General features: G+C 41.6%; 2 protein-coding genes across 2 annotated transcripts in view; both read right to left on the bottom strand.

Annotated features, from left to right (window-relative positions):
- Positions 1–14,544, bottom strand: part of skib (v-ski avian sarcoma viral oncogene homolog b) — a 35,059-nt gene extending 20,515 nt beyond the window's left edge. Inside the window, exon 1 of the mRNA XM_028575837.1 lies at positions 13,280–14,544. Coding sequence (XP_028431638.1) covers positions 13,280–14,173 — 894 coding nt within the window. The 5' untranslated portion in view covers positions 14,174–14,544. The remainder of the gene's footprint in view (positions 1–13,279) is intronic.
- Positions 14,545–15,233: 689 nt separating this feature from the next.
- Positions 15,234–24,449, bottom strand: tmem51b (transmembrane protein 51b). The gene is made up of 3 exons (XM_028575836.1): positions 24,143–24,449; positions 17,849–18,275; positions 15,234–17,104 (listed from the first exon to the last, which is right to left on the bottom strand). The coding sequence occupies exons 2-3, from the start codon at positions 18,259–18,261 to the stop codon at positions 16,651–16,653; spliced, it is 867 nt and encodes a 288-aa protein (XP_028431637.1). The 5' UTR covers positions 18,262–18,275; positions 24,143–24,449; the 3' UTR covers positions 15,234–16,650.
- Between the last annotated feature and the right edge of the window lie 806 nt (positions 24,450–25,255).

Raw genomic sequence — 25,255 nt, 5'->3', positions numbered from 1 at the left:
TATTCATTACACACTTAATATCCTTCTGTAAACCCGAACAATGCTTAGTCATTTTTTATTTTTTTTGCAGTTTCAAAGCACCATGAATGACATGTTCAGCTCGGCTTTGCTGCTCCATTTCATTACAGGGAGAACATGTAAACATCATACATGATGAAAAAAGTAACTAATTATAGTACCTACGTATCTAACGGGTAAATATAAGTATTCTAACATTATTTACCCCAAATGTCTTTAATTTTGAAGTCGGAGGCATTCCACAGAAAGGCTGTTTTGGCAGCTCTTGGCTGTAAAGCTGTGTCAGTGCTGGTCCATGCCAGCCCCACCCCATTAAGGCCAAACCCTGCACATCATGTGTTTCCACTTTACCGATAGGGTGGAAATGACCTCAACGCAGTAAAAGATGACAGGGGTGCTAGTGCTGTTCACCAGATGTGAGCAGAAAAAAGAGACAAAGAAAGAGGAGGAGGAGGAGGAAGGGGAGAGAAAACCATTCGCCTGAAGAATTTACTGCAAACCCCTGAGGAGCCCTGTGATTGAGGGTTCAAGTCGAGCTCCAGAGGTTCCTGGTGTATCTCAGCGGCACTCTGGGAGCACATACCCTTCTGGCCCCGCCAGACGCAGAACTGCGCGAACGCACACATACATGCGGCCATACATGTATGCATACACCCATATATTCCCAAAACACCACTGTCATTCCACTGCACCTGCTAGCAACACAAAAGCCACTTCCTCCCACTGTGTCCGGCCAAGCCCTTTTATCCTATTTAGTGCAGCCTGCACCACAACAAAGGCTGAGAAATTAGGGAGCTGCGTTGATGATAGGGCGACTAATCTCTTTGGAGGGACTTATTATATCAGCAGCCTGTACAGTTCTGCAGCTGAAAGGGCTGAATTAAATATGGACATGCAGAGATGGGTGTCTTTGTGAAGATGAGTTCACCAACAATGCCCTGCTATTACCTCTGGAATAATTCATACATTCCATATGGGACAGATGTCCCAACCCGACTGTCATCTTTGCATTTCATTTAACACATTCAGTTGATACAAGGTCAGAAGTGAATCGATTATCTCCAAAATATCGGCTTGTTTTGTGGTATAGCCCTATTCTCTAGTTCAAAACTGTCAGGCAATGTTCATTTTGTTTCTAAGCCTCTCTACAGTATATATATATATATATATATATATATATCATAAAAGGTCACTTGACCTTGCACTAAATACATACTCATGTGCGGCAGATTAAGACTGTTGGCGCCAAAAGGAGAGGTGATTACTTAGTTTTTGATGATAATCTGAAAAGCAGCTTGACGTTCTTTTAAGATGATTCGTGTACTACCTCCTCTCTTCACACCGGCCGTACTCTGCTTAAGACACAAGGCTTATAATAGTCCCCTCATTATAGGATAAAGGGTTAACCTGCTCTATTTCAGGCCCTTGCTGTCTGTGTCTGCGCTTGTCGACTAGCTGGAAATAAAGCCAGACGCTTATCAACGCCACAAGCACAAGGGAGGCAGGCGGCACAGCAAGCACAGTGCGGGGCAACCCTGCAACTATTAGACACCTGCATAAAGGGGGATTAGGGGGGTGAGGGAAGTGGTGTCCTCAGCATGTGAGCAACTATGGCCCATCTGTATGCCTGTCATCGTAAATGTAGACCCTGCTGTATTGATGCGGAGAAAAAGAGCAAAAAGTAAGAGCAAGGTGGGGCAGGTGGCTAAGACTTAGAGAAACCAAATCCAAATGCATTTGCTGTGATTTAGTACATTCTGCTTTTATTAATAACGTAATAAACAAGACTAACAAGGATATGAGGGAAAAAAGGTCCACCTGATTAGATAACGCTGCGGCAAAGAGTGACCATGACGGATCCTGGTGTGACTGTAATACTGAATAAATAACTTTCCCCCCTCGCTGCAATTGAGTCTGCTAGGACAGCTGTGCTGAATTCATTTGATACGGGTGCCTGCTGACAATGCTGCATTGCTCCGTCTCTGCAAGAAAGCATGTCGAGCTGGTCTGAAGAGCACACAGGGGCTGGCAGCTTGTCACCAACACTGAATGATTGTTCTGCTATACAAACCAAAGCTCTTACCTCTGTTAAACTAAGCTAAGAGAAATAAACAATTTATTAGAGGGTCGGCCCGGAGCTCTACAGTACATGCAGATTGTTAAGGGGAAGACACAGTGCTCTTAGATCAGATTTTGAGATGCAATGTCCTGGCAGATACGTGAGATGATAGGCGTCTATAATGGCACACAGCAAAACAGGAGAGAGCTGAAAATAATGTGGATCCAACAAATTTTTTCATTTAGCGGGCTCTTGAAACGAGCCTGGAAAAGGATGTAGAGATGGTTATAAGGTCGTCCTGACCTTATAACCATGTATCTATGTATCTGATCTTTCTATGTATCTATCTATGTATCCATGTATCTATCTATGTATCTATGTATCTATCTATCTATGTATCTATCTATCTATCTATCTATCTATCTATCTATCTATCTATCTATCTATCTATCTATCTCTCTAACACAGAGAGATGACAAGTTTTTATTTCTCCAAAACAAGACAATCAACCCTCACACCCCTGGAACAGTACAGTGATACATGTGTGGCGTATGTAGGCCAGTCTGAATACAGACTGATACAGCATGTGCTCACTTCAGTGGAGGTGGAGATCTAAGTATAATGCAGTGTGAGGGGGAGTGCAGTAGGAGATCTCTGTGGAGGAGAAGAGCCTGTGTGTGTGTGTGTGTGTGTGTGTGTGTGTGTGTGTGTGTGTGTGCGTGTGTGTGTGTGCGTGTGTCTTACAGGGTCGAGGAGGTGTCAAATGGAGGAGATGAGTGATGGTGGCAGGGCAGAGGAGGTGTCAGACATGGAGGTCTCGGTGATGGAGAGGGGAGCTTTATACAGTGCTGACCTGTGGGAGAAGTGTGTGTGTGATGCAGAGTGGAGAGGAGGAGTTGGAGAAAGGAAAGTAGCAGCAGGAGGAGGAGGAAGAGGAGGAGGAGCAGGAGGTGGAGGAGGAGGAGGAGGAGGAGGAGGAGGAGGAGGAGGAGGAGGAGAGACTTTCATTGGAGGTCACAATGAAAGAGGATGGACAGTGAATGGAGGAGGGTGAGGTCTCTACTGTAAGAGGTCTATGCACTGTGAAGTCTGTGCGTACATATATGCATGTGTGTGTTTTGTGTGTGTTCTGGCGCGCTTCTTTGAGCCCACCAGCCAGAGAGCACGAAGTTCTTATTTAGCACAGGAAGAGCAGCTCTGCTTAGCAACCACAGCTGCCCTCCAATCACAAGCGTACGGAGCAGACTCCAACGGAGGACGAGTAATTTTTGAGTGTGTGGAGTCTGATAGAGACCTCTAAATGTTGAGGTCTACACCTGCCCACACACACACACACACACACACACACACACACACACACACACACACACACACACACATTCTTCAGAATCGAGCTCCAAGCTTTTATGTCACGAGAAGACAAAGCTAAAAGTACATTGGTTCTCCTCAACCTTCGCCGTCTTCTGAACTCAGCAGAGAATTCAAAGTTAATCTAAACCATCCTAATCCAAACAATTTAATTATGCATATCCCAAAGAGCAAGGGAATCGTGTAAATCCTTAAAACATTCATTCTCCTTTTCCTGCAGCCACACACAGCACTGTGCTGCAACTTGGCACCGCACCAGTGGCAAGTGACGGCCCGATTATGATCTGCTTGCCATCAAAACAGGAGGCACGAACAAGATTTGGGCCAAATGCTGTCTGAACACTGAGCAGTCTGTTTGGTTTAGCTGCGTGATCTAATCCTTATGATAGCTTTGGAGGTGGGCGGTGGGCGGATTGTAGGCGAGAGCAGCATGCCGATTTGTCATATGGCACCCGCAGGGCCTACTTCTGCTCTGGCTGGAGCTCTATTAGCACATCTCCAATGTGGTCTAACAGTTTTGTAGCTTAGCGCTGAGGGTCATTAAGGAGAGATAGAGAGACATTTTAAGGGGAGAAATATCCTGCTAATGTCGCTGGTCTCTGAAGTCTCATCAGAAAACTTGAATACGTATGTACAATTACACTGTTGGTTTCTCCATGTAACATACTCTCCACAGTATATCTAATTCATGCTCTAATTACAAAATTCCAGGGGGACTGGTTATAAATCATGAGGATGCTTAGAGTAGGCCAAAGGAGGAGTAGAGTCCACGGCTGACATTCAGTCTGTCTGAGTCAATCCGTGTTCCTGAAGACACTGTCCAGAGAAGATGACGGTTTTGATGTGCACTGTGGTCTCTGCATTCCAGGGGTTATGTAGGATTATCAGAGTTTAAACTCTCTCTCCCCCACCCCACCCCCTCGACTGCAGCAGCTTAGTAGCTCAGCCAGCAGCAGATGCAGACTCCAGGATTTCCTGTCTCTGCACCAGATGGGCCTGACTCTTAATCACAGAGCTGGAAATCAGGAGGTGATCGAGGAGGAATTGATGATGATTGTGGAATAACACTAACCCAATACAGGCATCTGTTCTGCCACTAAAGGACCGATGGACTGACTGACTTGTTGACTGCAGTCATAGCCAGTGCTCATCTCCTCCCTCATCTCATCATCACTGATCAACACTAATCATTCTCCTCCCTCACTCCACGAGTTATACAAGACGTTTTTCACACATTAGCACTATGCTGTGTCATCTAGGTTTTGAGAGGAATGGAGCAAACACATGAAATGATCAGAAATAGACAGTATATAGGTGTAATACTGATACTGCAACAAAAAAATGAGACTAGATATTGTCTAATATAGCTATTATAACTTTCTTTTTCAGTTTAAATGATTGCATACAATAAAGTTAGGGTCTTTTCTTATGGAAAAGCTTTCTTATAATCTAATTTTAACTTGACACCATGCATTCATGTGTATGTACATATATATGTGTGTGTGTGCGCGCGCGTGGGCATATAAATGTATATTTGTGTTTTTTCTTTTCTGCTATTTAAATAAACTTTTTTAGTAGTCTCATTATTTTCAGAACAAGAGCTGAATGAAATAGACTATGAATACCACGACCTGCCAACCTTGTATACATAACTAATGACCAGTTATTAGTTATGTACTGTATGTGGTGTGTAAATAGCTTCTTTAAGCAACAACATTCATCCCAAACATAGAGCAGGGAAATGTAACTAAGTACATTTAGTACTGTAACTGAGTAAATTTTTTGGTACTTTAGTATTTCCAATACATTCCACTACATTTCAAAGGGAAATACTCCACTGCAAGATTTTACATACAAAAACATATTATCAATTGAATAGTATGATGCATTGTGTGAGTTTAACAAGGACCTTTGCTTTATATTTGAAATACTTTTACTGAACTAAGGTTTTGAATACAGGACTTTACTTGTTACCGAATATTTTCACATGGTGGTTTGGCTACTTTTACTTAAAGTGACTATATGTAACTTTTACATGTTTCTGAAAGTGTGTAATCTGATGATCATAAATTACCTATAACTGCAAACGAGACTAAAGCGATTTTTCCTGCAAAGTCACAAAATGATTTTTGGCAGGTAGACGGCGCTGCAGAGAACACATTCTGATGGGTCACAGATTTCACCAGAAAAGCCTGTGTTATTGTATCCAGACAGGTAAAGGGTAGTAGCAGATTCCTTTATATAGGTCTAATTGTAGTTACATTTTATTTTAGAAGTTGTCTGTTGTAGTTATGGCTGATTCTGGGGCAGGGCCATCACAGAAATGAAGGAAATTAAACGAAGAACAACTAAAAGCTGAGGGGGAAAGTGAAAGTGAAGACAGCGGGCGAAACCAAGTCAATCTCGGTCGGGCTTTCAACAGATGATAACAATTACGGAATTGTAAATGATTAAAAAACATCCCCGAATTGGCCCTCAGGTATGTAATATATTTCATTAATAAAAATAACTTTACAATGCGCAATGTGGTTGTACGTCAGTAGCCTAGATTAAATTGCATCCCCCTTTCATTTAGTACAGACGTTTATCCTTTTAGTCCGTGTTTGTGTTGGCCTACTCTTTTCTTTTCCCTTGTCCCCCTGTACCTGTGTGAAGTATCCTTGGGTTTCATGAAATGCGCTATATAGGTTATTATTACGTTGGTTGCTACAACAATCTCTTAAAGGTGCTTTAAGTGATGTGACGCGTTTTTTAGGCTACAACATTTTTCGTCACACACAGCAAACATCTCCTCACCAGAGTGATAGAGAAAGACAGAATGGCGACACTCCCATTGGACTCCGTTGTACGCTTTTTCCCACCTACTTCCGGGGTATGCAGCCTCGCATAGTTCCAAACAATCCCTTCACGGCGACGGACACCATTCATTTTCATTGCTGGCCGTCGAGTAACTTCTGAGGTAAGTTGATTAAATAGCTACCTCTTTTGAATTGTCAACTGTCTATATTTTATCAGAGGCCCTTTATGATGCATATACTGATCTTTATTTGTATGTGTGCACAGGGTGATTATATATTTTTTTTATCTCGGTAGCCGACCGATTGCCTGCTAGTTTGTTAGCTTGTTTGTTAGCTTGACTTCGCCAGCTGTGAAGTTATCGTTACACCAACAATTACGAAGTTCAGTAGTGAATCTCTGACACCTTTGATTTAGTTAGTTATTGATGTTGGATTACTAGAATCATTAAGGTTAATTAAGGACGGGTTTTATTTAGGTTTTATCTACTGAACCTGACGGTGTTAGCTTAGTCAGCTGAGTACTGTGTCTAGAAATAAGTTTGCATTTGTTTAATTATACCCTTGAAAGGGCTGTTGGATTTCATGTATGAATACAAGTTATTCCACACACAAAATATCAGTAAGTGACATATGACAATGACATAATTTTAAATATGAAAAAGTATTAAGGCAAATTTCACAGTTGTGGGTGTCTTTTTTTTACTGTCGATTTATTTAACGTTTTCCACTGTTTTTTTAAGTTCAATAATTGCAACATCTTTTCAGAAGTCAACAAGTAATCGTGTTAAATTATCGTGATTTCAATATTGACCGAAATAATTATGATCATATTTCTTTCCATATTCCAGCAGCCCTACTGGTGGTGGCGACGGCTGCTGGTGGTGGCTGCTGAAATAAGAGGAGACTGGAGGCTGTGCCGGGGATGGAGAGGCCAAATACATCCATGGCAACCAGTAAGGTGTTTGGCAGTGGACTAGATGTTATGACCTTATGTGAGGAAGTTTGCTGTGTTGAAATTGCCTTCTTCGTCTGACTCTTGCTGCCAAAGTACCCCTTATCACGGCTGTTTACCCTGATGCACTATGATTGAATCCTTAACCTCAGCCTGATATATGTGGAGGATATTTTTTGTTAATTAATCACTTATACTATTCCCCATATTCCTGGCTCTACTTTGTTGCTCTTATTCATACTTGTTCCCACTTGTTTTTTGTCCCACAAACCTCAGCCTGATATATGTGGAGAGGATTTGTTTTTATTAAACACTCAGCATCTCAAACACTAACCCCCAAAACTTCTGGCTCCAGCTTTACATGCTGTATCCTCCTTTGCAGCATGCAGATGTTAGGCAGTAGAATCTGCATTTGCTGAAGGGTTTTATAACCAGTGGTACCAGCGGTGAATCTTAGTTGTATTGCTTTTTTTTAATTGTCTCCTTTCCCCACCGTATTCACTGTACTTGTTCTTGTGTCACTCATTGTTTAATAAAAATGAAAAATGTATTCATCCAAGTGTATTGAGTTTTTATTCTTTAATATATGTGATACTTGGTGTATGGCTTAGTCTTAAAATGATCATGGTTGTACATACATACACACACATACACACAGTTGTTATTATTTAATATATGTGATACTTGGTGTATGGCTTAGTCTTAAAATGATCATGGTTGTGTGGTCAACTCCTGCCTCATCAGAAGAAGTGGGCTGGACACTAAATGCTGAATGGACCGTTGCTACTCTGCTTTCTCAATCGCTCTCTGACCACGGGTAAGTGAATCGGAATTACAACAACATCAAGGAAAATACAATAGTCCAGATGTGCAAAAAAGAACATCTTGAATCATCTTTGATCTCAAAAAGATGTAGTAAGGTTAACCCTTGTGTTGTCCTTCGGGTCCCCTGGGACTTAGTTTATATTTAACGTTTTTGCATTGGCCTGGCGTTGAGCTTCAAGTCCCCGGTGACCCTCGCGTACTATGTGATGTCATTTAACGTGAACTGGCACGGGGGGGTGTCCCAGACATGTCAGAACAAACACGTTTGGACAGGCTAATACAAAACTAAAGTCCCCGTGACACGAAGGACAATACAGGAAAGTAGCCTAGTGCTATCATGCTAACACGGACGTGAAGCTTTCCCTCCAAAACTTAAAAAGGTATCTATACATAGCTATCAGTTGGCACCCCATTCCAAATGTTAAACTGACATTTACAAATATGCAATAACAATCAAACAAGTACATGGGTATGGGTTTTTATTCATATTTACCATTCAATATCGCAATCGCTGCTGTCAGTCCCATAGGGGAACATGACAGCGCTGCGTGTGTTTGGAACTATACAGGCTTACATGAACCACGTGACCACCCCGCTAGCGAGATCAACGAGTGTCGCAACTCTTATATCTCTATGGCTCTGCTCCTCACTATCCGCTAGCTGCCTGTCCCCTGAACAAACTGTAAAAAAAACGCGGTCTCTGTAGACAGCCCAGGCTCCACAAATGGCAACAAAAACAAACTGTGCCAACCTGCCCCACAAACCATAACAAACAGTGTTCCAGCCAATAACTGATAAGAAGGAGCTGGTTGAGCCGTCACTGCAGCAGAGTTAGCACGTAGGCTACTTCCACAATGCATATTCATGACTCAACCAGCTCCTTCTTGTCGGTTATTGGCTGGAACACTGTTTGTGCAGGTTGGCGTAGTTTGTTTTTGTTGCTGTTAAACAATTTTTTTTTTACAGTGTGTTCAGGGGACAGGCAGCTCGCAGATAGTGAGGAGACGATTGCTGTATGTGACAAAACATTTTGTAGCCTAAAATACGCGTCACGTCACTTAGAGCACTTTTAATGCTTTGGCTCGTGACACAGTGACAGTGATACCCGGTTTAGCTCTTGATACATCTAAAGTAGGCTACGTTACCGTATGCAACACTTGAAATGCAACGATGCATCTGTAACATATTCTCTTATTGTAAATTAATGATTTTCTGTCTGAGCAAAAAATTCATCACAACTATATGACCTCACGGTAACTCTAACTCAGTAATCTACAGTGGGCAATAAAGCACCATAAAGAAAAGATCTTTACGACAGGTGTGGTAAAAACACTACCGCTTTTGTCCAAAGCGGCCGCTAGAATCAACACAAACTGAAAGTTACAAATAGCCACTTTAAGTAAAGGATGGGAATACTTCTTCCACCACTGCAAACATATTACAATAAGTTTATGGAGGAATTTGGTTAAAGGGATTGTGATATATTTGAATTCTCCAGTGAAGCTTTAACATATCTAAACAAAAAGGTAATAGGTTAAAATCAATATAACATCACATCATCACAAACTCATTATTTTGTAAAAAAAAAAAAAAAAAGAATTCATTAACTAATTTGGTTAGATTTTTATTAAAACTTTTTACTTTTTATTAAAAAATTAAACAACAGATATTTGTGGGAGTACATCATTATAAGAACATATAACATATAATTTCAAAAATGATTCTGTTGAAAGATAATCAACAAAAAATATATTTGAACTATGGCCAAGACCTATCTCTATCAGACAAGCAGATACCACTACAGGCTCCAATCTGTCTTTGAGCACATAACCCGGAAACCAGTGACAGGGCAAACTCACAAACATGGACTTCCCATCCTGGGAAAGGCTGGAGGTTACAGACCAATCCACACAGCACCCAAAGAAACAAGGCACTAACAAAAAGAAATGGCTGCACTTCACAGCCTCTGAAAGCCTGGCCCTCAAACAAAGGAGGCGGCAGGTCTTTAGCACACATCGCCCACAACAGAACCCCAGCTGACACCCTTTTAACATAGGGTCACCACTGCCAGAATGGAGGCCACAACCCCAGGGAGCTCCTGACACCCCTTTGCGTTGACGTGCGGTCCGTGCTTTGACCAAAATGCTCCGTCCATAGACGAGGTGATGGTCTTCTGGGGGTTGGGGAGTTGATGGGGGGGTTGGGAGTCAGGTGACTGCTCTCAAAAGAATGATTTCTGAGAGAAGGCTAATTAAACACAACAAACTTGCTTTGCTGCACCGAGAGTGATGCTCTTGCACCAAAATGTGCTAAATCTGAACCGAATGCAAATGACTCCATGTGTATATGTGTGATGTGGGCAGGTTGGGTCTTAGCTGACTGGGTCATCGCTGGGCAGACAGGCCCATCACGGACCAAATAGATGCACGCTGTCAGCTTCCAGGGCTTCCCAGAGGTCAGCAGACAGATGGGAATGGAAATGAGCCGGCAGAGAGCTCATTTTAATCTGGCCTGCACAGCTGATCCAGTCATTACACTCGCCTGTTTACATGCAAACACAACTCATATACATGCTATACATAAAGACACACACATACAAGTGAAGATAAACACACACTTACCTGATACAGAAAGAAGTATTTCCATTCACTTTTACTAACAGTTAATAACTGAAAACACACAACCCTTTACCCTTCGACAGACTTGTTTGGTTTGCTCCAGGTTTGAGGCTAATTTCATCGAGTGAGGAGAACAATGGGATGAGAAATGGCATAAATTGGCCTCAGTTGAATGGCTTTAATATCCATTCCATTAAGGAGGGTCTACACAGTACTCTCCACTCAGTCAGATCACATTGCCCTCACTTTTTAGGGATTGCTTTTCCAGTTAATGCTCAGAAGTATTTGACTAAAAAAACCTTTTGCAATTCCAATCCTCTTTCTTAAAGATTTTCATGCTAATCAGAAAAGTTAACATTTGAATTATTACATGCAAGGTTCAACACAATGGAATAACTCATTTGAATTGGTCTTAGTTTCCAGGAAATAATAAAAAAAGGTAATGTGTCAGCAAAATAATCATCCAGGATCTGAACTAAGAATCACAAAATGGCTGGATGTTTTATTGGAATCAAGCTGCAGTTGAGAGTTTGTTATTCGTCCACTGCATATCCCTCCATCCTTATCAGACAGCCATCTGGCAAGTGGACTGGACACAAGGGCACGTGATTGGATGGTGCAAAAAGAATGGGGGAAGGCTGGGTCAGTGTCTTTGGGGAAAGGTCAGGGGTTACGGCCCTTTGAAAACACATGTCAAGGCCTGGCTCACACACTCTGCATCTTCTGAATGAGAGTCTGCAGCCTCCTCTCAGCAATCTGGCCTCATCTGCACATTAAGCAAAGGGCTGAATGACCAAATGCTAGATGTGATACAAAACAGAGACAATAGTTCACTGGTCTCATTCCCTCCTCTGATCCGGCTTCTACTTTTGTGAGGAGGTTGGTTATGTTTCACTTTCTAGATTCACAGCCTATCAGTAATAAAACTGAAATAATTCAAAATCACACTTAAATCTCTCCAGTAAACTGTACTTCAAAACTATTCCACACAAAAAACATGCTACATCAGCATCAATCTTCTCAGCAGTTTCCTCCAGCAGTGATGTATCTGCACCTTCAACCATACAGTAGATGAGCTGGTGGGAGTCTAGACAGATGATACAGGCAGCGGAGGTAACCTTCGAGGCTCTCTCTTATTAATAAAACACTCTAACAAGAGAGGGAGGCTGAGGCAGGCCGATAACATTGAGTTTTTATTTCTTAGGTAAAGCGAGCCAAGCACGGCCTGTGAACCCCCGTTCGGCCTTTCAGCAGCTTGGCCTGTCAGGCTGATGTATGGGGGAGCGCTGGTGTGCAGCTCCCCGAGGACCAGGCCTGTCTGCTAACTGGGACACAACTGACAGTGAACCACAGCAAACACACACTGCCCCCTCTGCCATGCTCCCTCCATGATGCTCAGCCTCTGAGTATATCACATACACTGTAAGACCTTCAGCACAGGCCCCCCTTATTTTGAGAAAACGTATAAGTCACAGGTGATAAATCAATACCTGCTGACTGCAGTTAGGAAGAAATTAGCCACAGGTGCAAGACTTTTTTTTTTGCAGAGACAGATAATTCTTGACTGTACAGAGACGTCTGGGTCCAATTTGTGGGAAAACAAGATATAAATCAGCTGTAGACGCCTGTGTGCTGCATTCAGGACTAGTAAACTTCTCTATAAGCCAACATTTTCCTGTGAATTTTTCAAAGAGAGTACTGCATAAGCATTCCCTGTGAAACATGCCCTGGCTCCTGCTCAGTCTGGAGCAGCACCATGGTGATGCATACAGAGATGTCCACTCATTAGCAGAGTCCCACACAACAGCTGCTCTGTGACGAAGTAACAGCCATCTCGTCTCCTGGCCCTTTGTCCACACTAAACATATCTGACCCAAGCAAGGAGTCTGGACTGTGACAGCAATAAACACACACACATTCATATCTTATCCTATCCTGACCAGCCCTACCTTTTCTCTCTCTCTCTCTCTCTCTCTCTCTCTCTCTCTCTCTCTCTCTCTCTCTCTCTCACACACACACACACACACACACACACACACACACACACACACACATTTCCGTATCCCAAACCTCATTAAACTCTTATCCCCTTCCCCACCTCGTGGCACCATAATAGGCTTCCCAGCCCCCCTCTCCCCTCTCACACTAATAAAATATATCATCGGGACTCCATTTATCATAATGCAGATGCCCTTGGGTAACCCTGAGGGGTGGGGGATGGACCAGTGACTTTTGGAGGATGGGAGGGATGCTGAGGTGCGTCATCTGATGGTTAGAGGCTTCAGTGTCACCGCTTTCAGACATATATGAGGTGAGTGACACACACACACACACACACACACACACACACACACACACACACACACACACACTCGCCCGCACACAGAAAGATGTGATGTGACATGCGATTTGCATTAACTCTGGGGTGCCTAATAAGACTGGCAACACTTGAAAATATACAAACAAGCAATCAAAGAAGACAATGACATGCTTGATGAGAAGGAAGCCTCCTCAAAATGAATGTTAATGAATGCAGATGCTGTAGTAGGCCTGAGGCTGTTGAAATATCCACATATAAAAACAAAACACTTCAAAGACAATAAGTGATGCTTTATAATAAGGTGAAGCAGATCCGACTTACTCTGCATGATTTACTGGACCGCTTGCCCGTCAGGTCATATTTTCCTTTTAACTCTTTAAGCAGCTGCTCCAGGGGACTCTTCTCCTCTTTTCCGGTGTAGTCCGGGTCTAAGAGCACATAAGCCCGCCAGTTTGCGGAGTCGAATCCCCAGTGGACCGTCCGGTTCTCGAGTTTCTTGTGACTGTGGACCACAAACTTGTGAGGAGGAAACATGAGTCTGCAATCCATGCACTGGATGCAGGCGGCACTCGGGCCGGTGTACAGTTCCGGGACAAACAAGCCTTTACACCGGCCGAAGCATTCATGATAGACTTTGAAACTCTTCTCGGTTCGCTCCAACTCCAGGGAGCCTAACTCCTTGTTGCAGTGAGGAGGGTAAGTACCGCCGTAAATGAGAGCGTTGCAGAGGCGCTCAGCATCCGTCTGAGTGATCAGCCCGCAGGACGGAGCCGAGAAGGGCAGGATACCCACCACTTTAAGAATCTCCAGCTGGTCTGCCGTGCACCTGGAGCAATAGATGTGCAGGTCATCACACACCGAGTTGATTTGCTGGAGGGAGAAATCTCTCAGGACGCTGTTGAGGATCTGCGGCAGGCACAACCGCTTCTCGCCACCGACCACGAAGCAGGAGATGGGCTCCCGCTCCAGGACCGTCTCGCACCTCTCCGTGGAGCGGTCGGACGGGATGAAAAGTGGACCGGACATCACTGGAGGTGTCTGAGCCGGCAGGGTGAGCATCAACTCAACAGATTTTCCATCTTTACCGAAGAACGAGTCCTGGTGCCACCGAGCGGAGAACGCCGCCGGTCCGCCGAGAGAGCGCATGGAACTCAAATGAAACTGCTTCAGAGTTTGTTGAAGTCCGGGATGGGGTTGAAAGCTCGTGCCCTCCATGTTGTCGCCGTTTGGAAAAGAGAGTTCAAAACTCAAAATGAAAGCTGAAATTGACTTATCGAATCGGGCGTCCTCAGCATCCGGCTACACGCTCAATAACGCGCATTTCCATGTCACCGGAGAAGCTTCCCAGCGCGTCCATTCACAAAACTGACGCTGCTGAATTTGCAAGGGCTGTTGTAAGCAGACGCAATTACAGTCGACAACTCCTAGACTTAAAACTTGTATTATCCAACGTATAATCACACCGGGTAGCCTACCGTGTTTCTATGCGCTCCTGCGGTTTTACGCACTCCTAATGTGCGCTCGAAATATGCCTCGTTTGCTCCGTCTGGCGTACTCTCAGTCTGTCTCCCCACTCACTCAATGTGTGAGTCTCTCTCTCTCTCTCTCTCTCTCTCTCTCTCTCTCTCTCTCTCTCTCGCCCTCTCTGTTTGTTTGTGTCTGGTTCAGTCATTGAATCCCAGCCAGGAATGTGACTGACTCCCCGGGCTGGCTCTTCCCTCAGCCAGCTGTGCCTCCCTCTGCTACATGGCAGCTGCACATTAAAAAAAGAAAAAAACCTCTGAACCGAGGGGAGGGTGGAGCTTAGGAAAATTTATGTTGGAAATACAAAAATAAATTTCAGTATTTCAGATGTTAAAGCCTTGCAGGTCAGCATTTTTGTCTTTCTTTAGAAACTTTTTGGAACATGTAAATTTAAAATGAGATGATCTAAATGCACTGTATATTTTGCTTAAGAAGGTCAATCTGAAACCAAAACGTGGTGGTGAAAGGTGACTAAGTGCATTAATAGTCAAGTACTCTACATACAGTCATATTTTAGGCTACTTGAGTATTTCCATTTTATTCTACTTCATACATCAATTTCACTACATTTCAGAGGAAAATGTTGTACTTTTTACTTCACTACATTTACACATTTGACACGTTTGTTACTTTACAGATTAAGACTTAAAATACAAAACAAATGATCAGTTCATGAAATATGATGCAATGCTATAGATTAAACTATAAATAGTTAAATAGTTAAATATAAATCAATTACAATTATCTCCACCTTGACCAACTGCAACTTAAAATGCTTCTTGCACATGAATGCATAACCATTAATCTGATGATATATTGTGTAATAGAATATCACACATAGGGGATGTTTTCTGCATTGAATACATTTTTTTACGCCTGAGAATAGAAATGGCAGTAAAGAAAAAAGGCACACTAATGTTATCTTGTTGTTCATAATTGTGTCTCATTCTTTCAAATGTGTTTAAAATCACAAAGAAGCATTATTGTAATTAGAATATAACTTTGGGATACATTATGGAGATAACATTTAATTAGTGTAGATTTCAATGCAACTAAGGATAAAATATCACTCTCAAAAACTCAAATATAAATTACATACCAATTACACTATCATAAATCCTATATAACTGATAGTGAGAAGTTATCTGAAATTCATCAAAATACCCACCAATTTACTTGACATTGATAACATTTCCCCATACTCATACATATGCAATTCTTCTTGTGTGCCCTTTTCAACCACGGGAGGGCGCTAACAATTAACCAATGAACATTAAGACACATGGAAATTAATGGAATTTTAACATACACAACACAACTCATTTACAGTAACATTTTGCAACAAAAATATAAAATCTTGACACGATCCTAAATTAAATGAAAAAAAACATTTATTCACCACTACACACAACATTTACACATCTAAATACTTATAAAAGTCCTATGAAGCAATGCATGTTTAATTGTTAACATCCCATACCAGAATATTTAATAGTTTTCCTCCAGTTTTTATAATAACCGTTTCCAGTGTTTCCAGTATTTTGCAGTTCACACTGGACGTCATACAGATGGCATTTTCATTTTCAAAAAACAGTTTGTTTAAGACACTAGATTTAAAAACAACTTACAAAACACATCGTACATTCTTGGCCTTAGTGCATTTCCTTTAGTTACAAATCACATAAAGATTGCACATCTAATGCTTATGATACTTAATACCACTTTAAAATCGCTCAGGAAATTAGTTTTCCTTTTGCATCACAACAATCTGGTTTACATTTTTCCACAAATAATTAGAATCAACATACAGTAACATTAATTCCTGGTAAGCTGAAAAACATGTATAAGAGTTTAGGGTTTTGTCTAGTTCAACACATACTTTGCCCCATGTTTGACATAAGTTATGGCATGTCTAAAACAAAATCTCAACTTTGACATCCGATCCTTTCACACAGACGTAGTTATGCTTATTAAAAGAATAAATAAGCCGATCACAAGCTACTGTAATAAAAACAATGTTCTCATTTCAGGCTTCCATCACGCTGCTCGCAGCCACATTTAACCTACTAAATACCAACCTTGAAAATGGGTTCTCAGAAATGTTATCATTAGTCCATTTAACACAGAGATATTTTTATTCATTGGGAGCAGGCAATTAGTGAAAGACACTACCCTAATTCAGGCATCTTATTGTCGTACTGCGGTGGTGGAGTGATGGGTTCAATGGTCACTGGATTGTGTGTGGGGCTGCGGATTTGGATGCGGAAGTCCTTCAGGTGCAGTTTGTCTGACTTGATCCTCCTCACCCGGAGGGGCCGTAGTAAACGGCTGGCCCGGCTGCTGCTGCGAGTGGGCAGGCTGTTGTTTGATGTAAGGCCAGGAGGGTTAGCCTGGTGCTCAGCGGCAGGTTCAGCTGGAGCTGGTGTGGCATCATTAAGAGGGGTGTCCTCGGTGGGGTTGTCATTGGGCTCTGTTCCCTCGTTTTCCACAGCAGCTATGATGTCCTCGTAGGACGGCAGCTGGGAGGTGCTATGGCGAAGGTTGCTCTGGCGGACGGGGTAGTTGTTACTGCCAACGACCTCCTCATAGCTCGGCACGTTGTGTGCCGTTTGTGCTGCAGCTCTGCAAAAGAATGCAAGAGGTGAGCCTCAGTGAGAAAGTGCAGTATAAAACACATGAGAAAAAAATCAAACTTTCAACAGCTTTTTTTTTTTGCCAAACAGTAATACATTTTTTCATCCAGCAGATACTGAACAACATCATCATTCATCATTTGGAGACAGGTTTGGGTCCACCTGTCAAATGTAAGTCCAATATTCACTCTCTTTTACTCTGGTTTTAGTCTCCACCAACTCCTGAGGCAACTCATTTATATGGCTCTTTACTGCTAAATGCTCCACTAGGTTTACTAGAAAGTAGCTAACTCTGTCTGACTGTTGTCTGGTGCTGAGCAGTTGGTGTACAGCTGCCTGCTGTGGCCAAAACAAGGCTATGAGAGCTGTGAGACTGAACCAAAACATGTGTCACGTGAAACAAAAACAATGAGCTGAAAGATGCTAAAAAGCTCCATAGAGCCAAGCTGAATAGCATCTTTCAAATGATTCTGATGGCAGAAGATTTTGTTTCTACAAACATGAAATAATCCCAATGACAATTTGGTGCAATCTAGATGTTGCTTTTAGCACATTCATTTGTTCCTGGGTCGGTTTTGGGGGGAATGCCAAGTAAGGGCCTTTAAATCCTAAAACAAAGTGGCTTTAAATATTCTAGGTTGAAATATTTATATTTAAGACCTGTAAAGCAATAACTTTGTTTGCCATATGTTTCCAAATATTTTCATCATCTAAGAAAAATCTGAGTACTTACGCTAACTCCTGCTGCCGTTCCACAGGGGTCACAAGGGGGACTCCTGTTGCCGCTGGCGTCCTACTTGCATTGCGTCGTCTCCTCTTGCCCCTCACACCAAGGAAAATAGATAAAAACAGCATGGCTGCCCCAACGCCAACCAGCACCATAGCCACTGTTGAAGATTTGGTGTCGTTGACCTCCCCATGATCTTTGCCGTCAGGTCCTGTGGTGGAGTTGCCTGATGGGGTGGGGGACCGGGTCGGGGCCTCTCCATTCGGTATAACAGTCCACACAATCATGACGATACCCAGGGCGATGAGTCCTACTCCCAGGGCGCAAAGGGCATAGTGAGCGCCTGAACCGGAGCCTTCCGAGCCAGAGGATCTGTTAGGACGATTGTTGTCGCCGCATATACCCCGACTGGAACACATCCCTGCAGGACAAACTGCAACAAGAGGACCACCAGTACAGTTATAGAGATATAAACCGTAAAAAGCAGTCATACTGTAATAATGTAAAATGATAAAAGTAATGTGTTTGGGCAATGATGTATTGTAGCCATGCTGTTCACCCGCCTAACTTTACTGCTTATTATGAAAACTTAAGTTGTTTTTTTTTACACTTTGTAGATTTAGTCACATTGCCATTATCGATTAATCTGCAGACTAATTTCTTATTTAATCAATTAGTTGTTTTTGTCTATAAATTGCAAAGTTTGCAAAAAAAAATGCCAATTACTGTTTCCCAGAACCCAAGGTAACATCTTCAAATGTCTTGTTTTGTCCAATTTAACAGTCCAAAACCAAAATTGCAATGATATCTAACAAAGAGCAGCAAAAAATGCTCACATGAGAAAATGTTTGCCGTCTTTGCTTGAAATATGACTAAACTCAAACTTAATCAATTATCAATAGTTGCTGATTAATTCTCTGGCATTTGACTTATCGATGAATCAACATCTGCTTCAGCTTTAGTGACATAGTTCATAAACCATCAATCCCATTTTACCACTAAGACCCATCTTTAACACTAGGTGGTCCATATACACATTTGATAATCATTTTTATTTTTTTCATTTCATTTTCATTTATTTTTCAATCTGCACAACATGTGACACCCTTCCTGCCACACCACTGCATGCTATAGCAATTTAACCTCACTGCCACCTCCCCAGCCTTCTTCTGTATCACAGCATTTAGTTTGCAGCATGTGAATTTTGATTGTGTTTTTCAATGTGTGGTCACGTTCAAATGTTTTACATCTCAGGCTCTGTCGGGGGAGTTTGTTATCTCTGGGACTCTAGGCGTCACATTAGCAGAGCCTCGTCGTCAAACTAAAAAGTGTTTCAATTTAATTAACAATTAAAACCTGTCCTGACTGAATTTCTGCATTATGCTTTTGATTGTCGCTGTAATAAATCTGGTTGCAACTGTTCATAAATTACTTAATTCATGGTTTGCATAAATGTGCTAAGACTGCTACATTTTTGAGCAACAGAATGAGAGGGCAGGATAACAAGAAAACAGGTTATAATTAAACAACATGTGCAGTGGTAGCTCCACACATGTCTTAACATGACAGCAGAGCGAGTTTCATTGAGGGGAATGACTCACACTCAAAGAATGTAGTGACAAAAGAAATGGCCATGGTAATGATGATGGTATAATCATAATATAATACTCAACATTCATTAAAAAACCCCACAATGGAACAGTTTAGAACGTGGCCAAAATAGCATGAACGCTTGTACAATTTCATGCAATTCAATATAACAAGCCTGCAAACAGCTACTTTTTGAAGCTTTTTTTTTGGTTGAGACTGTGTCAGAGAGGTGGTGTATTTAAACTGTACTTTTTTCAGGTTATCGTGTCTCTCTGCGTGTAGTCTCGCATTGCGATTCCCATTTCCACAGCGCTGTGGAGTAAGGTCTGGCTCCTCAACACAAATAGGTTCTTGGAAAGGAGAGAAAAACGCTCTGGGTTGTTTGGATTTCTTTAAACCAATCACAATCGTCTTGGGCCGAAAATAAACTCCAGATGAAGAGACGGTTGCTCTGCAAAATGGTCTTGGGTAGACTTGTTTTGGGTTAAACATTTGCACTCCACAAAAGAAAACACCACATACAATATTAAATGAAGTTAACTATTAACACAATCCAGTAACGTGAGCTATTTGAATTAGCTGGATACACAGTTAAACGTAATATGCTCTTACCAGTGTATTGCCGTGGGTACTTGGTTTACAGCAATCACTACCAATCGGTCACAAAACATCCCAGTTAGATAGTAAATGGCATAAACATATTTCTTGTAAATCTTTACAATTATTCCCCAAAAGAACCAAGCAGAGCTGCCTTATTGCACAATCCACATTTTCTTCAGTGTGGCTTGCTAGCTGGAAGTTTGAAGCAGAATTTGAGAACGGCAACAGACAGAGGGCGGAAGGTGAGGGGCATCAGGCACATGGGGCAATTATGCTGAAAATGTCCTGTATACACGCATTTTATAGGGTACGTCCAACTAGGGTGAGACTCTTTTTTTTTTCCAGACATTCTTAGAATAAAACAGTTCACTTTAAAAATGTTTCTCCTCGTCACCCTTTAAAACAGCATTATCTACTTGGAACCCCTTGATACAGGTTGCGTATGTCTACACGCTGCGTTACTTCAACCAGAGTTATTTTTCTTTCTCAAATTGTTTAATTTGAGAATACATTTTAGAGGGCTAAAGAGTAAACTAGCTAGTATTTTTTGTGTAGCTGAAATAGGATTTTGGAGGGAAATGAACCATCTTGAACCATCAGATTAGGAACCACCACTGCTGTAAAGCATTACAGATTGCCTCTACTGCCTCTATTAACGTGAGTTGTGTGTTAAACAGTGGTCACACAACACAGCACAGATGACTAAAGCCATGGTCAAGTGTTCGGAAACGTGTTCAAATAATGACATCCTGCAGGATGTATTCATTTAAAACAAAAACAGTAGACTGTGGCCGTAAAAACACTGCATCTGGACAACACCTGGTCAGCAACAATGTTGTGCTGCAGTGTTTATAAAATGCTACATTGGCACTAAAGGTGCTGCTGTGTGCACCTTAAAAGTAGCTACGAGGAACTTTTTAATTTTTCTGATACTGTTTAATTTTCCATTTGATGATCATAAATGACATGTAATAGCGAACGAGACTAACAGTGAAAAGAACACTATTTTTATATAGTTTTTAATAATGCCTTTGCCCGGGTCCAATTTTTCCTGCAAAGTCACAAAATGATTAATGGCAGGCAGACAATCTCATCAGTTACACATTCTGATGGGTCACAGCTTTTGGTATAACACTGGAAAAGCCTGTATTTGAGTATCCAGTCAGGTAAAACATAGCAGAAGATTTCTTTATATAGGCCTAATTGTGTTTTAAACACAAGATTTAAAGTGGTGCTTTTGCAGGATTAATGGTGGAGAAACTCAGTTTTACAGATGGTTAATTAACTACATTTATATTGTGCTTTTCTAGTCTTAACCACCTCTCAAAGCGCACAGCTCTGTCAATTAAATCAACTAATCGATAAATCGTATAAGTGTTAGTCGACTAAGAATTTCTTTAGTCGAGGACAGCCCTACAAAACAGATCCTGAATTGGCCCTCAGCTATGTAATATATCTATTTCATTCATAAAATAACTTTACAATGCAAGATGTGGTTGTAAATCAGTAATTTATTAAATTAAGTCCCCCTTCCATTTAGCGCCCAGTTTTTATTTCTTTTCAGTGCGTGTTTCTTTTTGTCCCCCTGTACTTGTGTTAAGTGTCCTTGGGTTTCATAAAAAGTGTTATATAAATCAAAGTTATCATTATTATTAATATTACGTTGGTTGCTATAACAAACTGTTGCTAATGCTTTGGCTCATGACACAGTGACAGTGATACCCGGTTTAGCTCACAATACATCCAAAGTAGGCTACGTTACCGTATGCAACACTTGAAATGCAACGATGCATCTGTAGCGTATTCTCTTATTGTAAATTAATGATTTCCTGTCTGAGCAAATAATTAATCGCAACTAATGACCTCCCGGTAACGCTTACTCAGTAATACAGTGGGCAATACATGCATTCCTCCCATGGACATATTTTTTGCTGCATCGGGCACATTATTGTTGCCTTTGTTATTGTTAATATTCCTAGATAACGGCAGATTTGTGTATCTATCGTGGATATAGTATTTATCCACGATATTCACGTATAAAACGGTTTAAACGTGGATATATTGTTTTCCAGCCAGCACGCGCTAGAAAAGATCTTTACGACAGCAGGTGTGGTAAAAACAATACCGCTTTTGTCATCCGTCATTAGTGAGCCACCACCTGCTGCTCTATTCTCAGGACAGTATTGACACACAGATGACACATGAACAGACGTCATTTATTATTTAAGGGATAAGTATTCAAAACATGTCATCATTGTGTTTGGATGTAAATTAATTAGGCCAACCCTTCGTACAAAGCACACCCTGCAATTAAGCTTCTGTCCTCTTGTTATGCCAAAGAAATTATGGGATGGGCGGGCTAGGGGTCCTGAATGATTCAAAGAGGCTGGAAGAGCTGATGACTGGTAGAGGACAATCAAAGAATCGATTCTCCTGTTAATCATGATGTAGTCTGTGGAATAGGTTATTGGTACACTGGCACCAGTATCACAGTACATTTCCTTGTGATACTAAAGCAGGTGTTTCCTTTGTTACCATGCAGACATTTCACTTCTCTTCTTCCTGCCAGTTCAGCTTTTGGCTATTTAATGGCTTATAGACCTTTTTCACGGCAGACATGTTTACATGTCATAGTAGGAAAAGCACAGGTGTATTCAAAACCATTAATGATGGCTGCATTCCACTTAGGACAGGCCCTGGTATTGTGCATGCTGACTCACTGAAATATCTTACTGGGACACTTGATGGAATTGAGCCATCGTTGAGGTTATCAATTTCAGATGTGCTTTTCCTACTATGACAAGTCACAATGTCTGCTGTGAAAAAGGTCCATTGACATTAAACCGATGGCCCACACACGGCATCTGTGTTGAAAAGGATGATACTATAGGCGATAATTTGATTATATTTGATTGATTATCTATCATATCATAATATTGTTTTACAAAAAGATGTTTAAATATAACAATCTGCCTCAAGAGTAATTTGAGTTCCTTCCTTCCGTTGTTTTAAGGGGGACAGTGTTGAGTGGGACAGTAAAGTCTTAGAAAGTGAAGTTTTGCTGTGTTGGTGATGATTAAAGAAGTTTTTTTTTTCCAAGAAAGAAAAAGCCCAATTATGACCAGCAATTAGTGATTGGAGAATGCTGCCCAATCAAAAATAAAATAAAGATACATAGTGTGTAACAGTAATACAGTTCATTGCATTGAACATCAAATTGAAATTGATTTTATAGATTATTTCAAATGTGCGTCAGATTACAATATATTAGTATTGGGAAAACATTATTAGCAACATTGTTGGGATGTTGAGTTCAGTCATATATTAAAATGATTCCAGTGATACAGATTTTAAATGTGTGGAAAAGGAGAGCACTGCTATTGGATCAGTAGTCTGTACCTGTTGATTCCCAGTAGATGTAGTTGATTTGGTGCACATGCCACTGAACAAAACATCATATTTAGGATTTCTGTGTATTGAAAATGACTCTGCTGTTTAGTGGCCGGTTTTCCTCCTCAGCTGCATCAACACACACGCGTACACATACATGTACTGTAGAACCACATGCACTGGGTATAACCGTAGTCATTATCAAGGCCAACATATGGTGACAGTATGGTATCACTGCGCCGTGGTCTGGGATTCTGTCAGTTTGCATGCTGACCTTCTGTGTCCTCTCTAATGGCTTCCTTTCTTCTTTGCAATAACACACGAACCTCGAGCTGTTCTGCGTGTTACAGGCTGCACAGTGCGCATGGGTGTGTCCTGTTCAACATTAGGACATTTCGAGCATTAAAAAAATAAAAATAAAAACAGTCTTTCCTCTTATAACCACAGGCCATGGGTAACATGGGTAACATCCAGTGAAATATTAGCCTACTGGAGTGTGTCTGTCCTTCAGCCAGCGCCTTTATTGTTTGTAGAAACGGACCTCAGAGGGAGGACCCGCCCCATCACAGCAGCCACGCTAAAAAATCAACTTATCCGGACACAGCTCTGAGTCAACACCTCATAGAGACAAACTCACAGCCCATCTACAAGCTCTGTTTAATGTGATAGTGGTCTTGGTTATGGTCTAACGTGGTGAAGGTGATCTGGAAGAGGCCTTACCTTTTCGCCGCTCAGTGCCCAAGAACTTCCCTCTTCACCGGTGAGTTACCTGAATCACGCAGGTGTTTTCAGGAAGATCACAGGTGAAAAAACGGAAGAAGACATAGACGCAACTGACGCCCCGGTCAACTGAGATTAGGGTTTTAGATCACAAAGCGTTTCTTTTTTTCTTTTTTTAAATACAAAGTTTACCGCCACAATGATTTTAAGAGGAACTTTGTTCAAATTCCAGCCGAAGTGAAACCTCTCCCATGTAAAATGTGTCTGTGACCTGTTTTCCGCTTGGTCCTAGCGCCGCTCCCGTAAACTTCCTCTAGGCACAAAGTGGGACAAGGACACACCCGGAAACAGATGCAATACATTGATTAAACTTGAATAATAATAGTCATATCCCGTTTGAAACGTGCCTGTTTTGGAACGGGCCGATTGCTTGGCCTCTGGTATTGCTGCTTGCAGCTTTCTACAAAACCACAGACCCCCAAATAACTTACAGAAGACCCCAAAGCACTTGATATGCAACCCAACTGATACTACTGACTTAATTACTGTGTACTTGTACTTCAGAGGAAAATACATTTTACTAATACATTGACCAAGAAATCTGGTAACACTGCAGACATTTAAGTACATTGTGCTAATGCTTCTTTCACTCTTCACTTGACTGACAGCCGACTGACAGGCACACACTCACATACACACACACACACACACACACACACACACACACACACACACACACACACACACACACACACACACACACACACACACACACACACACATTTCCTTTAGGCTATAGTTAATAAACCTAACCCTGATAGAGCAACGCTCTCCCCTCTGAGGCCCTTTGACCCCCACCTACTCTGCTCAGAGGCCAGAAGATAGAGACTGTGGTTGTTCAACATTTAATTATGGTCTGTTTATCCTGAGTAATACAATATAACAATAGTTTATTTATAATTTTTTTTTTACTTTACTTGTTTAAAGTTATCCTCAACATAGTTGTAGTGGGTAGCTCTAAGGTGTCAATGTGTGTCATCACTCATCTGAAGGTTGAACAATCATAGGGGGACAAAATGCATGTTGATGCATTATTCAATTCAGAAACTTACT

The sequence above is a fragment of the Perca flavescens genome, chromosome 4 (assembly GCF_004354835.1).
Source record: "Perca flavescens isolate YP-PL-M2 chromosome 4, PFLA_1.0, whole genome shotgun sequence".
In the NCBI taxonomy this organism is placed as follows: Eukaryota; Metazoa; Chordata; class Actinopteri; order Perciformes; family Percidae; genus Perca; species Perca flavescens.
Note: the sequence above shows the minus strand (reverse complement) of the source record. Positions and strands in the feature narration are given on the sequence as shown.